Source organism: Anopheles stephensi, chromosome 2 (genome assembly GCF_013141755.1).
Source record: "Anopheles stephensi strain Indian chromosome 2, UCI_ANSTEP_V1.0, whole genome shotgun sequence".
NCBI lineage: Eukaryota > Metazoa > Arthropoda > Insecta > Diptera > Culicidae > Anopheles > Anopheles stephensi.
Window position 1 is genome coordinate 22,785,675 of NC_050202.1, and position 24,972 is coordinate 22,810,646.

Genomic DNA, 24,972 nt, shown 5'->3' on the forward strand with positions numbered 1-24,972 from the left:
AATATGTTTTATCATTTCCACATAGTACTTTATTTCAATTGAATACTCTATAATGTGTTCGTGTTTTGCTCCACTTCTTCCTTTTTCCCGTTCTCTTTTTTGTTTTGTTTTCTCGCCTTCATTTGACATCGAACTGAAAATCGGAAACAAACCGAAACCTTACGCGCTAGTTACAATACGTTACAATGGCGCACCTTTGCTTTTTTTTATAAATTCATAGAATTTATAGACACTTTCATCGTTTTGTTTTTTTTTTCGGTTTACAATGTTTATTCACTTCTCCCTCTTTTTCTCCTTCGTTTTTCACCAATTGTTAATGTGTTTCATTTTTTTTGTTTTGTTTTCTCCTTTTGTTTGTTGTTTTTGTCACACATTGCTTTGTTTCAAGCGTTTTTACTTTCTTTTTCGTTCGTTTTTCTGCAACCCTTATCGCAAAAACAAGTCTTATCATTCGTTTTGCATTTGACAAATTTTATATGTTTGTTTGTTTTTTTGTTGGGTTTAACTTGTTTTGCAAATTTGTTTTGTTTGTTTGTTTTTTTGCATTTAGCAATCCTAAGTTTCGCTGTACCACCGTTCCCTTCTCTCTTGCTCTCTTTTTACTTCTTTGGTTTTTCACTTTTTTCCCCTCTTTCTCTCTTTCTCTCTCTCTCTCTCTCTTGCTTCTACCACAGTGAGTGAAGTTTAAAACTCAATAGTAACACAATTTGCGCGTTTCGCAATCACCATCGTTTTGTTTTTAGTTCATCATAGTTATCATAAAAATGGAGTGTTTGTTTTGTTTCTTCAGTAGAAAAAAATTTTTGCGAGCGAAACGCTCATTTGACGACGAGGTGGCGCCCAGCCGAGTACACAGTACGAAGAAGCTTTTGTTTGCTTTGATGGTGTTACAAATGTTTTCACCCTTTTTCAAACGCTTTACCGTTAATAACGCCAAGGACAGGGACAGTTTTTTTGTTCTTGGGGGAGACAGCTTAATTTTTTGATTCACAAAGTTTTCCGTTCGTGCGAGAGAGGGTTTGAACTTGAAGTTACCGGAAGGGGGAAAACGATTAATTTGATTTTTTGTCACTCATTTAAACTCCTTCAATTAACCCAATTTTTAAAAATTTGTTTCCTTCCCTAGCGCTATAGGTTGTTCAACGCGTTTGCACCTCTTTGCGTTCAAACTTTAGATTTGTTTGTTTGCTTTGCTTCGTTTTTTTTTTGGTATTATTATTAGTACTTGCACATTTGTAGTCGGCAACTTACACTTACTAATCACTTACATTACTAATTTGTATCATGTTTATTGATTTTCCCTTTGTATGTTTTTTTATTACTTTCTCCACCCTACTATTTGTGAGTTTGCAGTTTTGCATGCGTTTTTTGTTCTTTGTTTGTTTGGTTTGGGGGCTTTCTTTTGTTAGTTGTGACGATAGAGTTTATGCGCCTATATTGAAACAAAATTTATATAAAAAAAACTAAATAAAAAAAGATTTAAATGGCAAAAGTTGTGCGCATTTTCGTAATGCTGTTTTCCATGTTCACTTCTTCATGTTGTTCGCTGACACCGTGGAAGAAGGATGTTTACTATCACAATGTGCTTTTTTCTTTCTCGCCTCCCATACGACACCTCACACACATACACACGCATGATCACATGATTTTTTTTCTCCAATGCGTAGGACTAACGTGTGTGTGTGTGTGTGTGTGGGTTTTGTGGGTATTTGAACTTTTCCAGGGGACTCTAGCCTTCTTCCACGGTGCCAGCGCGTAACAATTCGAACGTGAGTGGGGAGGGGTTGGGGGTGGTTGGGGCGGGGAGAGAAACCTTTGACTTTCTTTTGTTCCTTCTTTTCTACCCAAGGGTTGGCATGGGATTTTTCTTGGTAGGAAACCAGTTTATGTTTGTATTAATTTTCGACCACACTCAGCAGGAAAATTCGTTAAGGAAAACGACGAAACGACCAACAGAGACAAAGTAGAGCTCTCGTAGAACATCCAAACACCAGTGTCTTTGGTGGTGGTGGTGGTGTGTCTTGTTTTCTGTTGTTGTTTAGGGTGGTATATTCTTTATTACATTATCGCACTGAGCGTCACGTGCGAGATGATCAATGCTTTCGGATATCCTTTTCCAAGATGTTACATAAAAGGTTATTCGCCCGATTGTTAAGGAAGCGCAGCAGAAGAAGAAACAAAACAGACAGTGCCAAGCAGCGAGAAAGAGCGTTTGCTTTTCTTTCCATTTTCACCATTTCTTAACAACTGTGATCTGCTTCGGTGAAACGACGGCGAGGAAAGGGTGAAGACTTACTTGTATTGTGGTGCTGTTTTGTTTGTTTGTTTGTTTTTCACCACAATCACCCAAAAAGTTTTGCAAGTTGTTATTACATTTTGGTTGTTATTTTTTCTGTTTTCAAATTGTAAGATTTATTTGTTTGTTTTACTAAATTTTCCACCACATAGTATCAGTGTTGTTTGCTTGTTCTTTTTTTTGTATTTGTATTTTGCTGTTATTTTAAGATCTTAATTTGTTAAATGCCTACCACGCACGCCTCGGGTTTTTTTTCACAATTTTTGTTTTTCAAGAGTGTGTGTGTGTGTTACAACATTGTTTCAAGTTGTGTGTTCGTTTGTTCATAATTTGTTCCATACTAAATCGTTCGAGTTTGATCGAGTTTGTTTATGTTTTTTGTTCTTATTTGGTTTTTGCTCGTTCGGGCCCCTGCTCTGTGCCTTACTTATTATCACTTTTAGATACTATCACTTATAATTTGTTGTGTTATTTTCCCATCCCGCTTTCCTCTCTCCCCGCACTTTTCATTTTGTCTTCTTCTTCAACGTTTCACTTCCATACTAACCACTTTTAACCTATCCATTACACACAGAGTTACACAGACAGATTTTTTTTTGCGTTTTCGTTTTTGTTTAATTTGTTTCCTACATTCGATTTTTTGTTTGTAAGTTTATTTTAGTAGTTTTTTGTTTGTTGTTTGTTTGTCTCTCTTGTTTTGCTGGCGCTTTCAAACGGTCACTTAACGAACTTTTGCTGACGGATTGTTTTTGTAACTTAATGTGTTTTGTTTTTCTTTGTATGGGTATGTATGGACCCTTTCTTTGTCTGGGTAAAAATATTTTCACACGTATGCTGCTGCTAATGCGGAATGCAAAATGCGTACGATCAGCACGGGACGAACGGAACAATCACATTAAATATCGAGAAACTGTGTGCCGTATCACACCGCGTACATTGTTGCCCTTTCGTTGGCAAACAAACCCATGGGCAAGAAACGTTACATTCCCTTCTGGCAAGGGGGGCTTCGGAATTGGAAAAATACTAGAGCCGGTGTATGTTGGTGAAACTAGCAGCCAGTTATCAGTACTTCGGCTGAACGAGTTATTCATTTTTTTGTGATTGGGGCTCGACTAACTACGGAAAACAGTACACAGCGCACGCGGGTGCGTTGAAAAACTTACTCAAATACTGATTATAAAATAGCTTTTATCACCACGAAAAACGCCCATCCAACGTTGATGGAGGCGCCCGGTACTTTACAGCAAAGTGGGGCAAAATTGCATTTGCTTTGTATTTGTACTTAGGGTAGACATTGTGGGTACTTGTAGTACCGTTGGTGGTGCTGACGTTCGTTTAAATTCGATCGTCTAGTAGAAGGCGAATGCGCGAGCGCTCGTGAATGATGCGTGTGTGCTTGGTACGGAGACGACGGGGATACGATCACAAATATCACGTTGAGAGTTTTCATCCATTTTCTAACGATGAATTAAAAAGGAGAGCAAGAGAATTTAAAAAAAAAGAACATAAATTGAACTGGGAGAAAATAAACACGAGAGTAAAAAAATAAAACAATCACTAATTACAAAGAAAAAAATCTTCAAAGAGACACAAAAAGTAAAACATTAAAAAAGGTGAAATTAAAATAAGAAAAAAAACGGTAAAAGAAAAACTCATCGTTAGCTGGGTTGAACTACGGACTAATACAGCACAGTAATCATTACTTACACGCTAAAACACTATCTATACTTGAGAGGAGGGTTCAATATTACAGAGTAGAGTAGAGTAAACGATTAATCAATACAGGTTTTGTACATCGATTCGGTTCTGAGTTGCCGTTGTTTGTTTGTTTTTTCTTTTCTTTGCGCTTTCCTTTCCTACGGCGAAAGGAAAACAAAAACCTCTGTGTTGCCCCCTCTTGTTGTCGCTCCCACAAACACACGCAACGGTTCCCAAATGCCAAACGAACGTCAGCCCTTTCTGTCAAGTACCGGGCGTCTCCATCGACTTCTCAAGCTGGTTTAAAAGCTCATCTCTCTCACCTCCCCCCTCTTCCCCACGGTCTCATTACACCAATCAAGAATCAATCACACAAAAGGCAAACAAATTGTGACGTTTCACGTCAACTTAAACGCGGAAAATGATGATTATTGTTCCCGTTTGCAGGTTTTTAAAACAAGAGTCTTTACACAGTTATCTCCGTTCCACCCGCAGCGTGCTGCGCTAAAAGGGATATGACCAAATGCCACCATACACACATACACGAGTAAGCTGTGTTGTGAAGAAACTAACCTTACAATCCCTGTCCTGTAAGTCCGTGTTTTATCGATGTTTCTTTGTTCCTTTTCCTCTTTTCCAGTTACGTTTTTACGTCAAAGTTACCATTGCCAAGGCAAAAACGGGAAAGGGAAATGAAATGTTTTCAAGTGTGTTTGTTCCACTGCTTTTTTCAGCTGCTGCTACTGCGATTATACACATGTACACATAAGGGTTAATATAGGTTGTGTTGATTCGTTTCCTTTTCCAGAGCCTGCTTGCTTCTGTTGTGTTGATCGGTTTTAAATTATTTACTTATATTTCTGTTTTCTTGTTGTTTCTATGTTTGTTTGTTTGTTTTTTGCTGTCGAATTTATCCTTTTTTGTTTTTCCTGTTTTTTCTGTGACTGCAAACAAGCCTACAACACACGATAAGCTGTGAAAAGGTGATGAGGAGAGCCAACGTATAATGTTTTGCTATCATTTGTTTATGTTTTAAATGGACGAGAGAGAAAAAACAAACAGCTTCACTACGACTAACTGTGTTAGAAAACCGTTCCGTTTTTAGCGCTTTTGTATGTGTGTGTGTGTGCACTGCATTGAGATTAGCGTGAGATTACTGAGTGAGTTCCAATCCAATACGATTAGCTTTTGGGGGTTTGTGTTTTGTTTTGTTTCCTCTTCTTTTCTTCTTCGTTCTACTGTTTGGGCTTTTTTACGGTTTGCTTGAATGAGGGACAAAATCTACTACAATTACATACAGATTATTGAGATGTGTTATTTTAACTTTTTTTTTTTGTTACTTTGTTTCACCACCTTTCTTCCCTTTGTGTGTGTTTTTGTTGTTGCTATCTCTCTATCTTCTCTTCTCTTTTCACTTCTCCTGCGGTTCCAGCTATCGGTTCCCAATATATAATCCACAAAACTTGCACTTTTTTTGCTCTCTACCTTCAAACACAATGTTTCACTACTGCCGACTGAAGCCGTTTGTCTTTCTTTGTAATGTTTCTTCTTCTCCTTTTTGTGTCGTTTTGCCATTTATTTATATGTTAATTGTTTGTTTTGCTTCCAGTTTTCCACTACTTTTTTGTTGCTGGTTTTACTCTCGGGATATGAATTGTATTATCGTTTGTGTTAGCATTATGTAGCATCGGGTGTAGTAAACATGTATCTAAATTGGTTTGTTGTTGCTTCTGTTCTTCTCAGCGTTTTCTTCCCACAGCAACACAGTTATGAGAAGCATTAAAATAAAGCCAAAAGTAGATAAAATGGAGAGCAAAAAAAGCCCTCTCATGGTGAAATATGTGTAGAGCACAAATAGGAAAGCTGTCCCACTGGTATGGTAAAGAAGAACAATTTGTTATTCTAAAACAAACAACATCAGTGAACAATAGAAAAGATGGGACGGGGGAGGGGTGTAGAAAGCGCCCAGTTTCTACCAGGGCTTAAACTGTTCCGTTGAAAAATGTTATTTTAAAACAAAATTAAAGTAAAGTTCTTATCGTCAGCATCACACGCAAAACAACCCGCGTTTACAACAGCAGAGCCAGCAAAACCGAATTGTCATTTAGCAAAGGCAAATTGGATTGAAGGGCGGGAGTGCAGGAAGATGTGTTTAACCTCCCTTTCTCTTCTTGCTGAATGATTTCTCTTTTCATCTTGTGTGTATGAATGCATCTTGGTTTTGGTTGATTAATCCTCCTGCTTCCTGTTCTCTCGCTCTCTTTCCACATTTTTCCCCTTCCACTATCGTACTCCTTCCTTTGTAGCGTCATTGTGTAAAAATTTGTTGGGCTTTTCATTTTATTATCAATAGTTTATCAAATTTGAAAATCCTAGTGTTTTTTTTTTGTTGTATTCGTTTTTGCTTTGTTTTCCATTCTTCCATTCCCATTTGTATCTGACACGGCTCGTTTGTTACTTTTCTGTTTTTTTTGCATTTCTTTTTCTTCTTTTTCACTTTTTTAATATTTCATACCACCCTAATACCCATCGACATATGTGTATATATATATATATATATATTTTTTTTTTATTGTATATTATATAAATATAGAAAAACACACACACAGTACTTGTTCATTTTTTTTGTTTCCTTTTTTTCTCGTTTGTATCTCCCTCAGCTATTTTTGTTTCCTGTTCTTCTATCAACACTTCTCATCTTCTTACCCCCGTTCTACCAACCGCAACTTGTTCAACGTTTTTTGTTTAATTTTGATTTTCTTCTTCAAGCCACACCAAAGACAGTTTTCCAGGATACCAAGGAGCAGCACGGGGGGGAGGGGGGTTGATTTTTTCCTTTTCTCGAAGCCATTCGTCTGCACCTTTGCTTTTAAATCCTTTTTTTCCGACTTTTCATGAGCATACAACAAAGTTTCCTCCCCCGTTTCGTATGGGGTTTCCCTTCCCAATGGGGAAAACCCTGGCCAAATCCGTCTGTCTCCCTTGGTTCTTCATCAAATTTCTCTGCTCGCGAGCTTGCTTGACAAATACACCCGCGCAAAAAATAGGGAGCAGAGCAAAGAGTCATAACCACAAGAAAAGCGTCCACATGGGGTCGCCCTACAACAACAAAACATCGCTTCAAGTTGGGAGGAGGAGGCCTTCAATAGCATTTTTTTGGTGGGATTTCGTTTAAAATGTTTCATGCTTCCCCTTCTTGCCTGCTCGTGTCCCACTTTGTTTCGGACCGTCTGTGTGTGTGAATGTGTGTTTGCATCGTTTTTCTTTCCTTCGTGCCACAAGGTTAATAAGGGCTAAGGGAAATATTGAGATTGAGAACGGAACACGGACGAGAATACGCACTATACAAGCAGAAATACGTAGCGGTTTCTGGCGTCTCTTGTTCCTCCAAAGAACACACACACACGCACACTTATTAACATCGATCATGATCATAGGATTACCTTTTCCTTCTTTTCATTCTCGCTCTCTCGCTCGCTCTTTTTAGCTCATTCATTTGTCAAGTGTGCATCAAACCACCGGTTTTTTGTATTTTTTAGTTTAGGGGTCGGAAAAATTCCCCCCCACACGGGAAATATAAGCGGGTTTTTTTCAGAAGAGAAGTGTGAAGTTTTTTTTGGTTATTGTTGTAAAATTTGATGTATTGTTGTGTGTTTGTTTGTCGTGTTTTTTTTTTTGGTTTACTTTTATTATGTTTTGTCACCGTTTTGTTTTGTTTATTGATTAATTTGTTAATAACTACTACAGACACATACATATACGTTTTGTTTTTTGTTTTTTTTTTGTTAAGTTTTGTTTCAGTATTTTTGTATTAGTTTTTTGAGTAATTTTCTTGCGTCTCCGTTTTTTTTTTTTTTTTGTTTCATTACGCTTCTTTCGGTTGGATTTCGGGTTTCGTTCTGTTGATTCGTCAGCTTTCTTTCTCCACCTTTTTCTCTGTCTTCCTCATTATAAGAGCAATAACAATTAGAGTTTTTCTTCAGCTTCCATTTGTTTGTTTTTTCCTTCCTTTCTTTCTAAACTTCCCTTTGCTCGTGTTTAGCAACTGAGTGGCTGCTCTCCCGTTTGTATGTGTGTAGAGAGTAGTGTTGTATAGATGGTCGTGTGTAGTTCTCTTTATTTTCATCATGGTGTACGAGTGTGTGTGTGTGTGTGTAAGTTTGTTATAATTTTACCTATTTATTATATGCGATGTATTATGAAAAATAGAACTGCACACACCTATTGGGCGGGTGTTGCTGGGTGTGATTTGGGTTACGTAAAACGCTTTTTCAAGTGAAGTTTTATTGTTTTTCTCTCTCTTTTCACCCACACACACACACGGACACACATCGACGATGAGTACTTGCATCAGGCTGGAGGGCTCTCTTGTGGCTAATTGATATTTTTCGCCAAGGGTAAATTTTTGTTTTGATATTTTGTTTGTTTATTATGCAGACAGAGCGTGTGGAAATTCGTTGACAAAAGATGCAGAAAATTCGGAAAAGTTATAGTAAGCCGTAGTAAACCAACCGGAAAACGTAACGAAGGTGAAAACCAAACAACCGAACCAGAAACAAGAAGAAAACAAACAGCAACAAAAACACCGCAAGAGGAAACAAAAAACGGAAAACCAAAGGCCAAACCAAACAACCGAACAGAAGAAAAAAAAACCAAGAGTAGACAACAACAAAAAAAAAAACAAACAAATAACCATATATTTCGGGTGCATCCTCGTGTACAGGACAGGAGGTGGGAGTGTGGATTATTCAAATAAATAAATAAAAAGACAGAAAAGTAAATTTGTTATTTTGCACATTTTTTTTTTTTGTTCATGTGGGATTTTATTTTTTCTTCAAAAAAACAACTTCTACGACTATATTGGATTGTCTTAAAAACAAAAGACAGTGAGATCACAAATAATAAAAAAAAACATAGAAAAGAACTTGCAGAAGAAAAGGGAAAGGTTTACACTGTACTACACATAAGTTAAAACAAATTATAATAATAATAATAATAGAGTAGCGCGGTGTAGGGTAAAGGTTAAACGGGTAGTAGTAGTAAAAAAAAAACACAGGAGAAAGATATTTTTATCCTTAATTCGTAAATTCAAATATCACAAATGAAACGGTTTTATCCTTTTTCCTTTTCACATTGTATCCTCCACTTCACACACTCACACACATAATGTGTTCTTTCTCCTTGTTTTTTTTTTTCTTCTTTTCTTTTCGTTCGCTTCGTTTCCTTCTGTAGCGTGCAATATGCGCCATATTACTTATGTGTTTTTCCTTTCGCTTTTCCATCTTTTCCCTTCTTTCTTTTTCTTTTTTGTTCTTCTTCCTTTCCATTTTCTCCTGCAATTCTTTTCCTTTCGCGTATTACTAGAAGACCGCACACTTAAATCTTATTATCATCTCTCATGCTTTTCTCTTTTGTGTTTTCGCTTCATTTACACACCCATTCTCCAGTTTATCTTATCTTGCTCGTGTTTGTTTGTTTGTTTGTTTGTTTGTTTGTCTCTTTTATACTTGTTTGTTTTGTTTCACATATGCACACCAAAACAAACAAATGGAGACAAATCACAAATCAGATTGGTTCGTGTGTGTGTGTGTTTTGTTTGTGTGAATTTGTTTTGTTTGTTTCTAGGACGAGACGAGAAAAGAGGAAAAACATTTTCAAAAAATATTTTCTTCCCTTTTTTACGGTTTTGTAATATGCTTAAGCTTATAGATCAATGATTATTTGTTTTCTTGTTTCAAAAACAAACGAAACAGGAAGGAAAAAAGGCAACCTCGCTAGAAAGGAATCGGCACTACACCACCCATTTTGTTTTGTTTTGTGTTGGGATCGGAGGTTTATATGTGTGTGTATGTGTGATAGTGATTTAGTGTTCTGTGTAAAAAGTATGTAAGTGCGTGTGTGTGTAGTTGGTTGTTGTATGTGTGTGTGTCTCATCCTAACTTGCTTGTTCTTCTTTCCATCCCTTTACTCACAAATGCTTTATTATCGGCTTTCCTGACTTCCACGGCTTACACCCTATATGCAATTCAACACCACCCCTCGTCGTCCACTTCTCCTCCTCATACTCCTCCTCCTCCTCTTACACCGTAAAAACTGTGTGTGTATGTATGCGTGTGTATGTATTCGCTTATCATGTGTTAGTTTCGCGTACCACGTTGATTTTTTCTGCACTTTCTGTGTTATTATAATAATGTTTGTATGTTTTTTTTTTTTTGTTCCTCGGTGCTGTGTTTTCATTTTTTTTCTTCCGTTTTTTTTTTGTTCATTTTGTTTTCCACATTTTCCAAATTTTACATTCCTAATTTCCATTTTCATCAACACATCCCTTCCCCCTCGATCGATTTTCGATATTTTGATTTTTGTCCGTTTTGTTTTATCATACACAACTCTGTTTTATTTTCCTCCTCTTAATTTCTTATTACCAAGTGATCAATCTGAAGTAGGAACTATTGCCAATAGGGGGTCGTCGTCCAAAGATTCCAAAATAAATACTACCCCAAAACAATAGGACAGTGTTTTAACCGTTTTCTTTTTTTTCCTTTCGATTTGTACTGGGGCAGAGAGTGAGTGAGAGCGATACCTCCCGCCAAACAGGAAAAACAGACAGCAAAATAGAAGTAGAGAAAACCATAAAGGGAATGATGAAGAAGGAAAAACAAACACCTTCTGTCCCGAAGACAGGGGTGAGGTTGAAACAGTAACTAAAGTATTAGAAGAAGACAAAAAACCAAACGACAGAAAAGTTTAGAAAAACGAGGTGCGAAACAATAACATGCAGACGTGATGCTCTTCAAACAGCAACAGTTTTCACATGCCTTCTTGGTCTTAAAATTAGTTTGTAATCGCGTGCTCGCACATGTATTAGTATGTGTGTATGTGTGTGTTTTTATGTGTTTTGTTTTATTCCTTTTTTTCCTCTTTCTTTTCTTCTGCTTTTTTTTCTATGGTAGTAGTAGTGGTTATTCGATAGTAGTATGTTAGTGCACGCTACTTTCACGTTTCCTGTTTTTCCATATTTCTGTTTCAAATGAAAAAGCGGGCGCGCGCGGCTGCATGTTTTACAACACTAAAATCCGTTTTGTTTTTTGTAGTTTTATTGTTAGTATGTTTGCTTTGCAACACACACACACATACATCCACACACACACACATGCACAAATGCTTTCGTTGCTCCTACACCTTCCGTATCTCTCCCTTCCTACACCGCCGCCTCCTCTCCCTGGGATCATTTGATCGTTCCCCTCCACTTCGGGTTTTCTTACTCGTTATTAATTCATTCTTCTTCATCATTACACGGTTGGTTGTAAAAAAAATTTGAAAATCCTAAAATCGTGCCACAACACCCGCGGCACCTCTTCTTCATCCTGCGCTCGCACACACACAAGTGATTCCTCCCCTTCCCTTTTTCCTCTTACGCTGTAGGTTTGTATTTGTGAGATTGTGTGGAATAATCGCGTCCACTAATTCGAAATTTTTACATGCCTACAATATAACTTTAAAACAAACTCAACACAAACCGGGCTCAACACTCGGTTTCTAATTTAATTTTTTTTTTCTTGCTTTGCTTTGCGGCACAGTTCTCGGTGGTGAGAACAGAAGGAAAAATACAAAAAAAAACACCGATCACTTCACCCCTGGCACGGGGAGGATCATTCTATTCACCGTCCGTCCCTGGCTAAGGACAGCAACACACACAACAGCATTCACACAACAAACACCAATCATCGTCCGCGGGTGGTTATACCGGGTGGAAGATAACGAGAGCCCCCTGGGCTCTCTCACTCCTACCCTTCCCCCCTCCCCCCATTCCTCTCCACAAACTCCTTTATGGGGGGGATGATTTTGAATAAGGAGGATGTGTGTGTGTGTGTGTGTGTGTGTGTGCGTGTGTTTGAATGTTTGGTTCCAGTGGAACGCGTAATATGTAAAGAGGAAAATTGGAAAATCACTAGGAAATCATCACAATTAATCGTTCACAATTAGAAGAGCAGGTTATTATTAGAAGGTATTGGAACCAAAATCCCTGAAAGGAAGAAAACGACCAGCAAATGCGCAAACAAGCACAAGAGAACACACCTAGCCAAAGAGCCTCCTCACGCGCACACATACACCTCCCAAAAAGGAAACCTTACAAAGGAAAATCCTTACATTAAATAGAATAAAGAACGTAGCAAAATTTCCTCATCAAAACAAGTGACGATTCGTCCAAGAAACGGTTGCAGAACAGACTCACTTCAAGAAAGCTTGAAGGTTGAACGCAACACACAAAGAAAACCAAAAAAAAGTACAAGTACAATTTAAACCATAGCACATTAAATGGTTCTAATGTTTTTTTATATAAATTAATGAAAAGAATGAAAAACGCATTAAAAAAGATTACAAATAAGAACGAAGTAAAATGCTTGATTGGTGTAAATAATTCAAGTTCACAAAATGAGAGACAAGGAAAAATTTTAAAAGAAAAACCTACAAATTTTTAAACAAGTTTGAAAAGAAGAATGAAAATCTTGCTTATCAAAAAAAAAAAGGGGGGGTCGGGGTGAAAAGACAGCTTTTCTTACCCAAATGTTCTTCACGGTAATGGTGATGGTCGTATTATGTGCTCTTTTCTATTTGCCCCAAAAACTCGTAATGGGTGTGGGCGCGTGCTGTAAGCTTTGGCTGTGCGTTGTTTGTGGCGATAGTTTGGCTTTACTGGTTTTATGTGATTGGTAAAAATTGGTTTCGCTGTCCTACTATTGTATCTCATCAAAAATTAGCTTTCTTGGTTTGTGTATTGCAAATTGTGTGTGGCAAATTGCTGTGTGTGTGTGTGTGTTTTTTTTCCTGCCTAAGGATGCATGTATGTTTTTGTGGTTGATTTTAGTTGTATGGTTCTTCTGGTTGGCTCCTATAACCTCTTCTTACTAAATTCCTTCCCTTTTCATAGCTTATTTGTTTTGTTTGCTTCTCCCGTTACTTTTGTTCATACTTATAGCATTTCAGCTTTTTGTTTGTTTGTTGTTTTACACATTAATCATCACTTGGGAGTGGGGTGGTTGTTGCTCTACTTTATCCATTTCCCTTTCTTCTTCCTTACACATTTTTTGTGTTTTGTTTTTTGTTCTCTCCATTTCGAAACCGGAGGACACACACACCATCATCATCATCACAAACTCGTACATCTCCCTCTTATTTGCTTGCTCAAATTCATTTTTAAATATTTATAAAATACTTAAAAAGTAGTTGTGTTTTGTGTTTACTGTTTCTTCTGCTTCGTTTTCCCTTCGTTTTTTTTTGCAACAAAAAAAATCCTCTTATCCATGTAAACCGATGCATACACAGTTGCATCCCCTCTCTTCCATCTCTTCTCCCCCCCCACCGCCACCGCTTCGATTCTCTTCATCATATCAATGATGGAAGATTTGTGGAAGGCGGAAGGAGGTAGGGTGAGTGGTTATAACATACTATAGTGTAATTTGTTTTTTTGTGGCTTTCGCGCGCTTCAAAAATTTTCTTGCTTTTCTTGCCCTCTTTCGCTTGTTTTTTTGTTTAAGATTAAGGGGAACAAAGTGAGAAAAAAAATAGTGGGATGAAAATCCGCGTCCTACCTTTGCTTCCTATAAAACGCACACTCACTCACGCGCACAAGTCCGGCACAACCTCTCGCGACTCTGCTCGATGCTGCTGCTGCTGCTGCTGCTGACGGTGGTCCAGTGGGGGAGGTTGACACACAGGGGACACACACACGCACACGTTACTGTACATGTGAATCCTGCTGTGGGGGGATGATTGACCAGAACCAAGAGGACGATCAGAAGGAAAATTGAAGATGATCCTCGACTGCTGGACGATGATTACACATCTTGCTGACTCTCGCTACTCTCTGATGCTGTTGCTACTGCTGAATCCGTACCGCTCCTTCCGTGAGTGGGGGTGAGTGGCTGGGTGCGCGCGTGTGTGTATGGGCAGCATACTCCAGAGATGGTTGATTCGCCTCCAAGGAATCGCGCGACCACACAACACCACCCAACGGGGGGGGGCGGAGAGAAGCTGATTGACACACCACATCACCACACAGAGAGACACACTCACGCAGCCGCACCCCCCAGAACGAATACGGGAAATCTTCTTCTTCGCTTTCGATTGGATAAAACTGTCCACACAATTTTCTTTTTTCTTCTTCGATGGCCATTTTTGTTTTGCTTCTTTAACTCCTGCTTTCCGGGCACACAAAACAATCAAACAAAACGATTCGAGCGCATAATCACATAATCACAGTTCGAGGGGGGGAGGGGGTGTTTGGAGGGTGGGGGATGAGTTGGTATCCCACACACACTCACCCGGGGCTCCTCTATAGCTCTTCAACTTTGCCTTTGCTTCCTTCTATCCTCGCCCAAATCGAGCAATCGTCCCAACCGGATAAAATCACAGATTGCATCACGCGCGGCACCCACTTTTTATTAATACTCTCTCTCTCTCTCTCTGGCTGGAGGACGACGGGCACACAACACTCCATAAGAGAGAAGAAGAGCGGCGGACCTAAGAGATATGCAGTCCTCGGCTTCTTCTTCTTCTTCTTCTTCTTGCTGCACTTTTTCACGCAACACGCACGCACACGCACAGAATGCATTTTTTGTTGTTGTTGTTGTATCACACATTCACTTCCGTTCGTTGGGCTGGGTGGTGGTGGTGGCGTCCGTGGTGGGTTTCCTGTGTGTCACACGCTGATGATGCTGCTGCTCCCCCATTTTTGGACTGGACACGGGGCGCGTTCCGAGCGAGTCACAGATGTTGTTGTTGCGGTGTACGGTGGGTGGTGAGAAACACACACTCGCCTGATGAGCGTTTAGATTTGTTTTTTCTTCCCACTGCCTCCCTAACCCCCTAATCGGTGGGTTGAGGAGACAAGGAAAGGGAGTGGGGGGGGAGGGAAGTGGGGGTTGAAGGATTGCGTTGGGGAAACGCGTTTAGTCGGCGTAAGCATGGTAGAGCTTGTTCTTGGTCAGCCGGAACTCCGGACTGATCATGATTGTACTGCCACGGGCCAAATTTCTAAAGTGTGAAAAAGAGACGGAAGATAGAAATGGAAGAAAGAGAAAAGGATGTAAGTAACCATGTAGAACATGTATAATACAAGAACAAAAGAACACGAAGAAAAATAAAACAAAAACTAACGAAAGAAATCAACTCAAGAATTGATAGCAACAGTAGATAATATGGGCGAGGAGAAACTTACTTCAAAAATTGTGGCAAAATTGAGGTCCATCCTCGTCGGTCCTGTTTAAGCGTTAGGTATAGCTCAAACGTGGACACGGTGTTCGGATCGGTCTTCATAGTCGCAATCCGCCTGTTGTTTGGGGCGATAGAAAAAAAAGGAGAATAATGAGACCTCAGAAACCCAGGAACCCACCGGCAACCCTTCCGCATCTGGAAATTTGTTAAGGAATCCTTACCGTGTGTTATCTGGCTCATCCTCAAACTCGATGTAGATCGTGCAGCCACGAATGCCGCACGGTTCCTTCTCCGACTGCTCGAACATCTCGGACGATATCCTTGGCAGCAGGTCGGCCGGCAGCAGCACCTCGGTGCAGGCCAGATGTTGCCGCTTGGCGATGCGCAGCTCACTCTCGAGCCGCTGGGTCAGCTTCTGCAGGGCATCCTCGTGCGGCGAAGCAGTCAGCGCTATCGTCGCCGGCTCCAGCGGATACTGGTTCTCGCTGTAGTAGTGTTGCTGTTGCTGCTGCTGCTGCAGTTGTTGCTGACGCTGCTGCTGCTGCAGCAGTTGTTGCTGCTGCTGCTGTTGCTGCAACTGGTGGGAAGCGTTACTACGGTGGTGATGATGATGATGGCTACTGCTATTGTGATGACTGCGCTGCAGCTGCTGCTGACTTTGCGTCTGCTGCTGCTGCTGTTGCTGACTGGCGGCCTGTTGCTGCTGCTGCTGCAACTGCTGTTGTTGCTGCTGCTGCTGCGGCTGGCTCTGATGGCGTTGGCTTTGATTAGAATTTTTGTTACTATTGGCCGGGATTGGCATCAACGGTGTTCGGAAATCTGTACCGTGGAGGGAGAAAAAGAAGAAGAAGCATTTTCCAGATCAGTAAATGTTTCACATGAGAACCGAACAAAAAAAACTAACAGAGAACAATTAAAATATCCCCCCTCAAAGGGTACATTGTATTATTATGGGCCACGTCAGAATCGATTTTTCCCAGTTTGCATGTGCAACAGAGAGTCAGTTGGAGAGAAAGAGAACGGAGGATGTGTGGAGAGGAGTGAGTTTTCTCTCCACGTCCAAACTGAGAATCGATTTTTTCCAACAACCACACACATACACACAGTAAAATCGCTCTACCCGGGCTCACAGCTGGAAGTTTTCCACGCCATCTCTTCCACAACGAGGAACGAGATTTCCGGGATTTTCCTCTCCCGGGGTCTTCTTTCTGTGTGTATGTCAGTGTGCAAAAGGGGTAAAGAGATGAGAAGATGAAGAAAAAGCTACCCGTACAGAAAAAAACGCTCCGAAAGAAAATTGCTGGAGCTTACGAAAAATTAGTATCTAGAGAGAGAGGGAGAGCAAGAGCGAAAGCAAAAACTCCGACTCTTTCACGCATCTCTTTTCCCTCCGCATATTAAAGTACGGATGGTGGGAGCCACACTCTGGAGCAAGCAAAGTGAAAACGAAACCATTTTCTATCGATCGACACCGAAACCACCAAGTGGGGTAAAAGCAAAGGCAAGAGCAAAAAAAAAAAAAGATTATGTGGAACACAAACAGCTGTTCAGCAGCTCTCTCGCTCGCTCCTCTTGTTTTCTCGCGCTACGTTTGACGTTTCTCACACTGTTGCTCTCCTGCTCTCGCCACACAACTTTGGGCCTCGGGAAAATCGATCTTAGTAGGCAAGTTTTAGGAAGCACAAAAAAAATAGGAATGTTCACAAAATAGGATGGAAAATCGATTGATTTCCCGGGAATAAATACCGGAAAAACTATTCTCAAAAGACACGCACTAACATGCCGATGATGCTCACTAAATCGTGATACCTACTGATGTACATTCGTATGCCGGTGGGGGATTGTAGTAAGGTTTCTCGATTTTCACATGCACACGCACACCAGAACACGACACCGCAGCACCGTGGAAAACTTGGTAACCGCTGTTCACCAGTAAAACGCACGCACTCCACTTTTAGAAGCCGGTTGGTACAGGGAAGCGAAAAACTTAACAGGAAGAAGCTTTGCTTCACCACATTACTGACTTCAGAAGCCACACCGAAAACAGCTTCTCACAGACACATTCGTTAACAGAGAGAGAGAAAAAGAAAAGCGCAGGAAAAGCTCGAAAAACTAGTAGTGTGTGGCAAAAAGTTGGGAAAATTTTGTTGTTGCTTTAATTGCGAAAAGAAAAACTAAATCACTCGCTTCTATCAACCAGACCCCCTTCGCGGGATAGGCTTTTCTTTTCTTGGGGCTAACAAAAATTAGGCATTTTAACGTCGCACACACACACGCACTGTATTCACACGCACGCACGCACACACACAAGTCCGAAAAAAGGGGGGATTGAAAGAGAAGAGCGCGCCGCGTGTGTTGCCCGTTCGACGGTTCGAAAGCGAGTGATACAAGCGATGAGTGGGGTTTGGATGAGGTGAAGAAGTGACGCGTGCGGCAAGCGCTAGAGGGGAACCAGCGGTGTGAGTGAGAGAGCCCGCACCCCGGAACCCATGAGAGAGCGAGAGCGAAAAGCGCACAAAGTAACGGGGCACAAACGATCAGCTGTTTTAGCGCGGACGGTGCGCTAGAAGGAAGAGAAAGAGAGTGAGAGTGAAGCTGAAGTGTGAGAGAGAGCGAGAGGCGAATGGTTCGCTCTTTCTCCCTTACACTCGGTTGATTTCCTTGAGCGTTTGATTATTGCGTGTACTTGGGTGGGTGGGAGAGTATGCGCTTTCTCGCTCGCTCTCTCGCATTCGATCGGTCGCTCTCACTCGTTCCTTCACACGCCTCGCTACCAAGCAGCAAACCAGCTGGTTTTGCCGGTTCACGTTCTATCACGCTCGTACGTGCGGTAGCGAGCGTCAGCCGCTGTTTCACTCACACTTGCGTTAGGCGAAACTTGTGCACTTAGCAACAGCGAACGAACGCACGTCCGTAACTGAACGGGAACCAACACGCCAGTGCAAGGAGGTGGCGAGTGAAAAAAAATCGCCGTTTTTTCTAGCTAGCTCGCGATTTTTCCTTCCCGTTTTCCTGCTCACGCGATATGGTGCTGTGCGTGATAGTACAATAAAATTCACGCTTTAGCACGTGTGTGTCGTGCGTGTGTCCTCCTCCCGCAGGAAGAACGATTTAATGAAAATTCTTAGTTTTTTTTCTTTGAAGATGGGGAGGTTTGAGAATTTGTATGGGTACGAGTCAAACTGTCAAAAAAAATACACGATTTGACGGTTGAATAAAAAAAGGCATACAATGGGGGATGGGAAAACTTACCGTTGACTTTGGTCGATCCCAGGTAGCCCAGCTGGCCCGGATACGGCGGTACCGAGATGAGTTCCATTTTCAGAAACTCTTCAACCAATTCGTCGATTGCAGCCAAATTCGCACTCATAAATCAAACCCCGGTGTTTAGCGGGTACGCCGGGAAAACTTTAGGTCGCGGGGTTTATTTTCCTCTTTAACGTGCTGCTGCTGTGCGTGAAAGGCGACGAGATACTCGTCCACAAGCCACAGTTGCACACGAAAAACACGAGAAAAATCACACTTTTTCACACGCGCACGGATTTTTCACTGGAGATGATGATGCCCTTCGTTTTTGGCTGGGATGTGGTTTAGTGCTGTTTGAGTAGTGTAGTAGCTGCGTTTATGCTCTCTCCTTATATTATATTCTATTTGAACTTTTCAGCTTTGCTCTTCGTGTTTTTTTGTACCGGTGTCTTACAGCGATTTATACATCGGCTTAATAGTAGACTTGATTAAGAAACGTAGTGGACACGCGTTGCGTCGTGTTTTTGCCCTTGGGTTTTTTGGCGTTTGCTTTGCGCTCTACAGCGATTCTTGTGTAGAGAACGACGGGGCTGCGCTATGCAGAATTTCCTCCTCTACTCGCAGGCGTGCTTAAAACGCGCGTACTTATTTAACTTTAAAATGTATTATTTGTAATTTCACAGCACTTGATTATCACTTTGATTCGTCGTCGTCGTCGTCGTCGTCGGCGGCGCTGACCTCCGTATTCCGGGGACGTGTGTGTGTGTTTTCCGGCTCGTTTTTAGCTGCTCATACTTTTCCACAGGAAAACTCGGCACGCACACAACACACACACAACACACTTGGTGGACAGGAAAAATCACGATTTTCCAGCACTTCTCTTGCGCTTTCGCCGCTGTACCGTGTTGTGTCCCTGTACCTGACAAACGTCAAACATGAAGTTTTCCGATGCTTGCTTGGACAGAGATTGGGAGGAAAATCAATTTTCCCTCAGTTCATCAGACGGAGAGCACGACCAAGAGACCGGCGACGTGTTGTTCTGCTGTTCGTTCTATGGCTTTTAACACACGCATTCACACAAGTACACACGCGCTTATGGGGGGGCCGTCCGTTTTGCTTGCTTGCTTTCTCTCGCGGTTACACGGTTTTTGTGCGAATATTTCAAAGTTTTAGCGAGTTCGCTATTCAGCTTCCTTCTAATTCATGCGTTACTGTCTTCACTAGTGACATACACACCCGGTTTGTGTTACACTACTTCGAGGTTTTCGTTAGGCTTCTGATTTGCGAGCGTGTTGAACAACTCTCTTTCCTCAAACTCTTGTTTCGCCGCTTGCGAACGCTGTTGTTTCATGTAACGAGGGGATGTTGCTTGATCAATTGAAAGAAACTAAGTAATTCCCGGCCGGCGACCGAGCCCCCTATTTATAAGCTAGCTCCGGTGCGCACGCACACCACCGTACGGCCCGGTCCGAACGTGAACAAAGAACAGCCATCGGCGAGTGTGCACTCGCCACACTCACACACGCACGCATACCGAACCGATTCGCACCGAACCGTTCGGCCGCAAAAGTATATACACGATTTACGTGTGTGTGTCCGGCGGTAGTGTGCAATGGAAACGAGTTTGGTTTCTCTTTCACTCTTGCTGTTGCCTGCTGTCGGTAGGCTCGGCTTTTTTCACAAAACCCAACACGCACACACCGATAGGAAGCGCAACAGAACCCCACCAAATAGCTCCACAAAAGCGATCGAAGTAAAGGACAACGTGGGGCAGGGGGAGAGCAAGAGGGGAACATAAAATCCAGTAACTCTATACATAAAGCCGGTTACCCCACTGGCTTCCTCCCCGTTCTTCCAACCCGCTAAAAAACACTTCCTTACACATCGCTCGCTCGTCCACACGCATCTCTCGCACACAAAGGCGCATTCAATTCCAGTAGCAGATTCGCTCTCTCCCTCTCTTTCTCACTCAATCGATAGCAAGCCTTTTCGCTCGCGCATACCCACCAGCAGCAGCCTGCACACGATGGTATCGGGGTGTCGATATATCTCTATGTAACGGCCCTATATACACACAGCGTATCCGTGGCCGGTGTGTGCGTGGCGCATACGTGCCAACCCGAACCCGGGCACGAACCGGGCACGAACGATCGTCCGGCCAGCACCGGCAGCACCGCGGTGGGATAGCGATGGCCATCATCCGCATCTTCTTCTCATTCGTGTTCCGCCGTTTCTGCTTTGTTCACCTCGCTCGTTCTCACTCTCGCTGCTTCTTTTTTGCTTCCGCCAGCACTACTAAACCACCGTAGTACAGTAGTATTCTTCTTCCGACTAGAAAACGCATTTTTTCTCCACGCAACCAGCGCACCCGGTGCTGCTGCTGCTGCTGGGTTGCTAGTAGATTCAGAATTTAGCCTTTTTGGACTGCTAGAATTCTGTGCAGTTTAGCCAAAATTTTGTCACGAAAATTCAATCACCGAGAAAGTCACAGCGAGCAGGAAAAGTGAGCGTGGCGTGAACAGAACAGTTACCCGTGTTCTCCTCAGTACCCAGTTCTTCTCCAAAACTGTTCCCGAATTTTCCAACCAGCTTTTTCCGAAAAAATAGCAGCCGGTGGTGTGAAAATATTCCGGTCCGAAAAAAAGGGAGTTTGTTGCATCAGAAAAATCGAAAGAAAGCGAGCAACCAACAAGAAACAACAGTGTTTGTGTGTGTGTGTACGTGTGTGCCAGTGCAATCCAGTGCAATTAGAAGGGCTAAAGCACAAGGCATTAGGAAAAGTGTTAATTCTGTGTGAAAAGTTTAACAAGTGCTTGTAGAGCAAAATCGCCAGGGAAGTGTTGCACAACGCAAGAAATAGAGTTAGGGAAAAAGGCAAAGGCCGACAGAGTTGAGTTTTTGGGAATTTAAGAAGGGCACCTTCAACCTTTCTTCCAGGCCAATTGATTTTTGTGAGTTGCGGTTGCTACGTGACTCGTACGCTCACAGCCACTGCTGTTCTCGGTGGAGCAAGATGCACCAAGTAGCTTAAAATTATAATTATAAAAGAATAAGTATTTTATACACTTTAGAGAAAATTTTAGGAAGAAAATTGAAGACACTTACCTGGTTTTAGGCTGTAAGGCTAAAAAATTGCGTCTTACAGGCAAATCTCCACTACCTGGTCTCACGCTGTGCGTGAAGCTTGAGCTCATGGCTTACTACACACAGCTTAGAAGTTTTGGTAAAAACAGGCTTCTCGAACCAACCCATCGAAGACCATCACACACAAACTCCAGTACCGGCACATAATATTGGTCATTCGTTTGTGTGATAAAAATACATCAGATTTTTTTCCACTTTTTCGGGCCTATTTTCAGGCTTTTGGTAAGAAAAAAGGATAAATCCATATTAAGGAAGAAGCTATAAATCACCTGATCTTCCGGGTGCTTTCTTCTGGTTGGTTGAAATCGATCGTATGATCTGGCCCTTTTTCTAGTGTATTAGTGCTCGCCTATTAGTGCCACTACGCACTACTTACACTAGTTTTGGTAACATAATTAGGGTAGGACGGCTTCATCGCTCAAAAGGATTTTTTTCTTCTGTAAGCTATTTTTAGACTAATTATTTGGCGATTTGTGAAGCTCTTTGGAGGAGATTATTCTGATAAGAGTTTTGGGATTTGGATAAAAGAAATCTTATCTGTTGGTAGTGACGTGTGTATCGCGTTTAGACGCCGATAAAATGATAAAATTGGCAGCAAAAAAAAAGTTATGATAAATTTATAATCCTTTACCGGATTATACCGGGGATCGTTCGATATGCAGCTTTCTTCGTCTTGCTATCGGTTAAGGCGACCATCAGAATTATACTGAACCCATGAGAGCCATCATGCTAAAGCGTTTGGGTGATGGCACGTTTCCGTCACGCGTTTTTTTATTTTTAGCATCAAAAATTCGTTGTTATAAAAGTTTGATAAAACATTTTTTGGTACCCTAGTCCGGATATCTGACTATCCCGCTACGGGTAAAACTCTAGCTCTTGGAAGCCTACTAGAAGATTAGTCCGACCCGGAGTCCTCTCGAGGTTGTTTGCTGTAGTGCCAAAGAAGATGAGGTACATTTTTTCCAGATGCAGATTTTATTGAGATGGAAATTTCCGGAATAAATTGCTTTTATTTCCCCCAAGCATCGGGGCTGTACCCAGCATGCAGAAGGTAGCAGAAAAAAAATATAAGAAACCCATCCAAAGAGGGATGTGAAGACGTGTCTGCCTTATTTTATTGTGTTAAAAATTAAGCACGTTAAGATGTGAATTTGCAGAACAAGAAATGGCTGCAGGAAAAGACACTCTTCTCAGTCAAATATTTTAGCTAATCGAACCGGTCGAAACGTTAAAATTAGCAGGAGATGAGCATAATCGTGTGCTGATGATGATGATGATGATAATGATGCCGGTGATGGGTGTAATAATAGTTAGCAGGGTAGGTCGGTTAAAACTCCACCCCAGCCTCACCCTAAATGGCGACGCGACGGTTGGTGCCTTTAGACGGCGGCGCCTTCGTGCCATAAAAATGCGTGTGTGGCTTTTGGAAGCCGAAACCCAAACGGAAAACACACACAGTGAGAGGAAAGTCTAGAAGAAATAAGAAACGGCCACCACAATTAAACAAACAGCCAAAGATAAGATGGTTTTGAGATGAATGTTTGAAAGATTCCTTGGAGCAGCGTGTGTCTGTGTGGTTCTTGATACCTGTCCGACTGTGGTGTGCCGATCGCATCGCCGTCTCTGGGTTGGGTAGCGACATGTAATGTTCAAGAAGACGGAACCCTGGCTCCAGTAGTTTAAAATCCCACGCGAGAAGATTTTTGTCTTCTATTTGTTCTTGGTTTTTTTTATTTGAACGCACTTTTATGTGAGAGCCAGAGGTTGTAAAAGCCAAATTTATTGGAGGGTTTATTTTAAATTTTAGAGAGAAAAAAAGGAAGAAACACCGAAAAGTGAGCTTTTAGAGTGGTTTGCATTGGCTCACAGTGTTGTGCAAGGTTTTATTGGAGATGATGGAGGAAATTTTTTTTGATTCGATCCCTGTGAAAAATGGTTCACACCGAGGTTTTAGGAAAAGTTTGATCGATGCTAGAAAGGAAAAAGATGTGAGAAAAGTTTGGAAAATATAATCCTAACAACGAGAGTGGCTTATTTTTTATCGTTCATGATCATGGTTTTATTAGATAGGAGAATTGTGTACAATATTTCAAGTAGTTAAAATTTTTGGTTTTAATTATTTGAGATTTTATTTAGCTCAAATCGCGTCGGAGACTAAAAGTTCTTAAAAAAGACATCTTGAGGTTTTTGTTTTTTATTCTAAGAGAACGTCCGGACTGCAGTTCTAATTAAATGATTTCTAGTGCTTCAAGTGCAAATTTTGGAATATTGAAGTCCATGTGTATATTTTGAAAAATCATTGAACGATAAATATATTATGGAAAACAGGAAAAACGACCAACCTTAATTAAAAAATACAAGAATGTTATTTACGGGAGACCATGAGTTCATATAGCCTTAAAGAAACGATTGTGAAGAGCAGTTGCAATGAAGAACTAAAGGACGGAAGACTTGAACGAATCGTAACGTTCTGAAAAACAATCACTCAACGTTATCAGTTTCTGATGCAACCATTCTTAACAACCATAGAAAAGAAAGCCATAGACGATTTAAGTCTGCAATAACAATGAGAAACTGTTAAAACAACGTCTGAAGATAGAATACTAATAGGACATAAAATTAGGTAAATCTAACTTAAGATCCCAAAAGATCTAACAGAACAGGGAAAAAGTGCAACATTTAAAAAGGCTTAGATTTAGTGAAAAGCAACGCCACACACGCACACACACGACGTTATCGATTTCTGATGCAACAAACTTCTACAGCACACAACCACCTACATCAAATCGTGCCTCGGAACTGTTTGGTGGAAAATTCGGAACCGTCAAGAACGGAATTTGTGCGTGGAACTGTGAATGCCAGCTGAAAATGACCATGACAATGATTTCCCCGCTTACAGATGATTTATGTTTCAGGTTTTATATCCAGAACTCTCTCTCTCTGGGACGTAACGACTTCTCCTGGGCTTGGGACATATTAATTTAAAAGCCCAGATAACTCCGCTACCCATTAGAAGGCTAACTGAACCTCTATAACCAGAATAAGAAGCTTAAAATAAATTGCTCGAGGGCATCGCGGACCAGATTGCTCGAGTGCAGCGCGCCGTGTAAATATCTCTTATCGAAGGTGAATTTATATTCGACCCACCAGCAGCAGCAGCAGCACCACACAACAGAGCCTAACTCACCGAACCTGACGTATCAATCCGTCGTGGTCGTGTTGCATGTGGCTTCCCTCCGCTACTGCCTGACGGCGATGATGCAACACATCCTATCTTCTTCCCCACCTAATGGCCACTCTTTCGCATTTAAGTACACGCGGTTTTACAACTGCCCCTTCACGCCCCAACCCGCGCTCCCAACCAGCCCCGCCGT

The 24,972-nt window shown here is 41.4% G+C and overlaps 1 protein-coding gene across 3 annotated transcripts; it reads right to left on the bottom strand.

Annotated features, from left to right (window-relative positions):
• Positions 1-1,198: 1,198 nt before the first annotated feature.
• Positions 1,199-21,581, bottom strand: LOC118507448 (protein scylla-like). Of its 3 annotated transcripts, none has more exons than XM_036045935.1 (4): positions 21,560-21,581; positions 15,430-16,027; positions 15,213-15,323; positions 1,199-15,028 (listed from the first exon to the last, which is right to left on the bottom strand). In XM_036045935.1, exons 2-4 carry the CDS (start codon positions 16,008-16,010, stop codon positions 14,944-14,946), a joined length of 777 nt encoding a protein of 258 aa, XP_035901828.1. In that variant the 5' UTR covers positions 16,011-16,027; positions 21,560-21,581; the 3' UTR covers positions 1,199-14,943. The 3 variants fall into 3 exon arrangements, with proteins under 3 accessions (XP_035901828.1, XP_035901825.1, XP_035901826.1); XM_036045932.1 differs by lacking the exon at positions 21,560-21,581 and adding an exon at positions 18,461-19,929; XM_036045933.1 differs by lacking the exon at positions 21,560-21,581 and adding an exon at positions 17,022-17,607.
• Between the last annotated feature and the right edge of the window lie 3,391 nt (positions 21,582-24,972).

Bases quoted from the DNA above. Each gene is read 5' to 3' on its own strand.
- LOC118507448 (XM_036045932.1), bottom strand. From the start codon at position 18,578: ATGAGTGCGAATTTGGCTGCAATCGACGAATTGGTTGAAGAGTTTCTG. The intron at 16,028-18,460 runs GTAAGTTTTCCC...TCCACGGTACAG, and splicing joins GGGATCGACCAAAGTCAACG to ATTTCCGAACACCGTTGATG. The intron at 15,029-15,212 runs GTAAGTTTCTCC...TTCACACTTTAG, and splicing joins ATTTTGCCACAATTTTTGAA to AAATTTGGCCCGTGGCAGTA.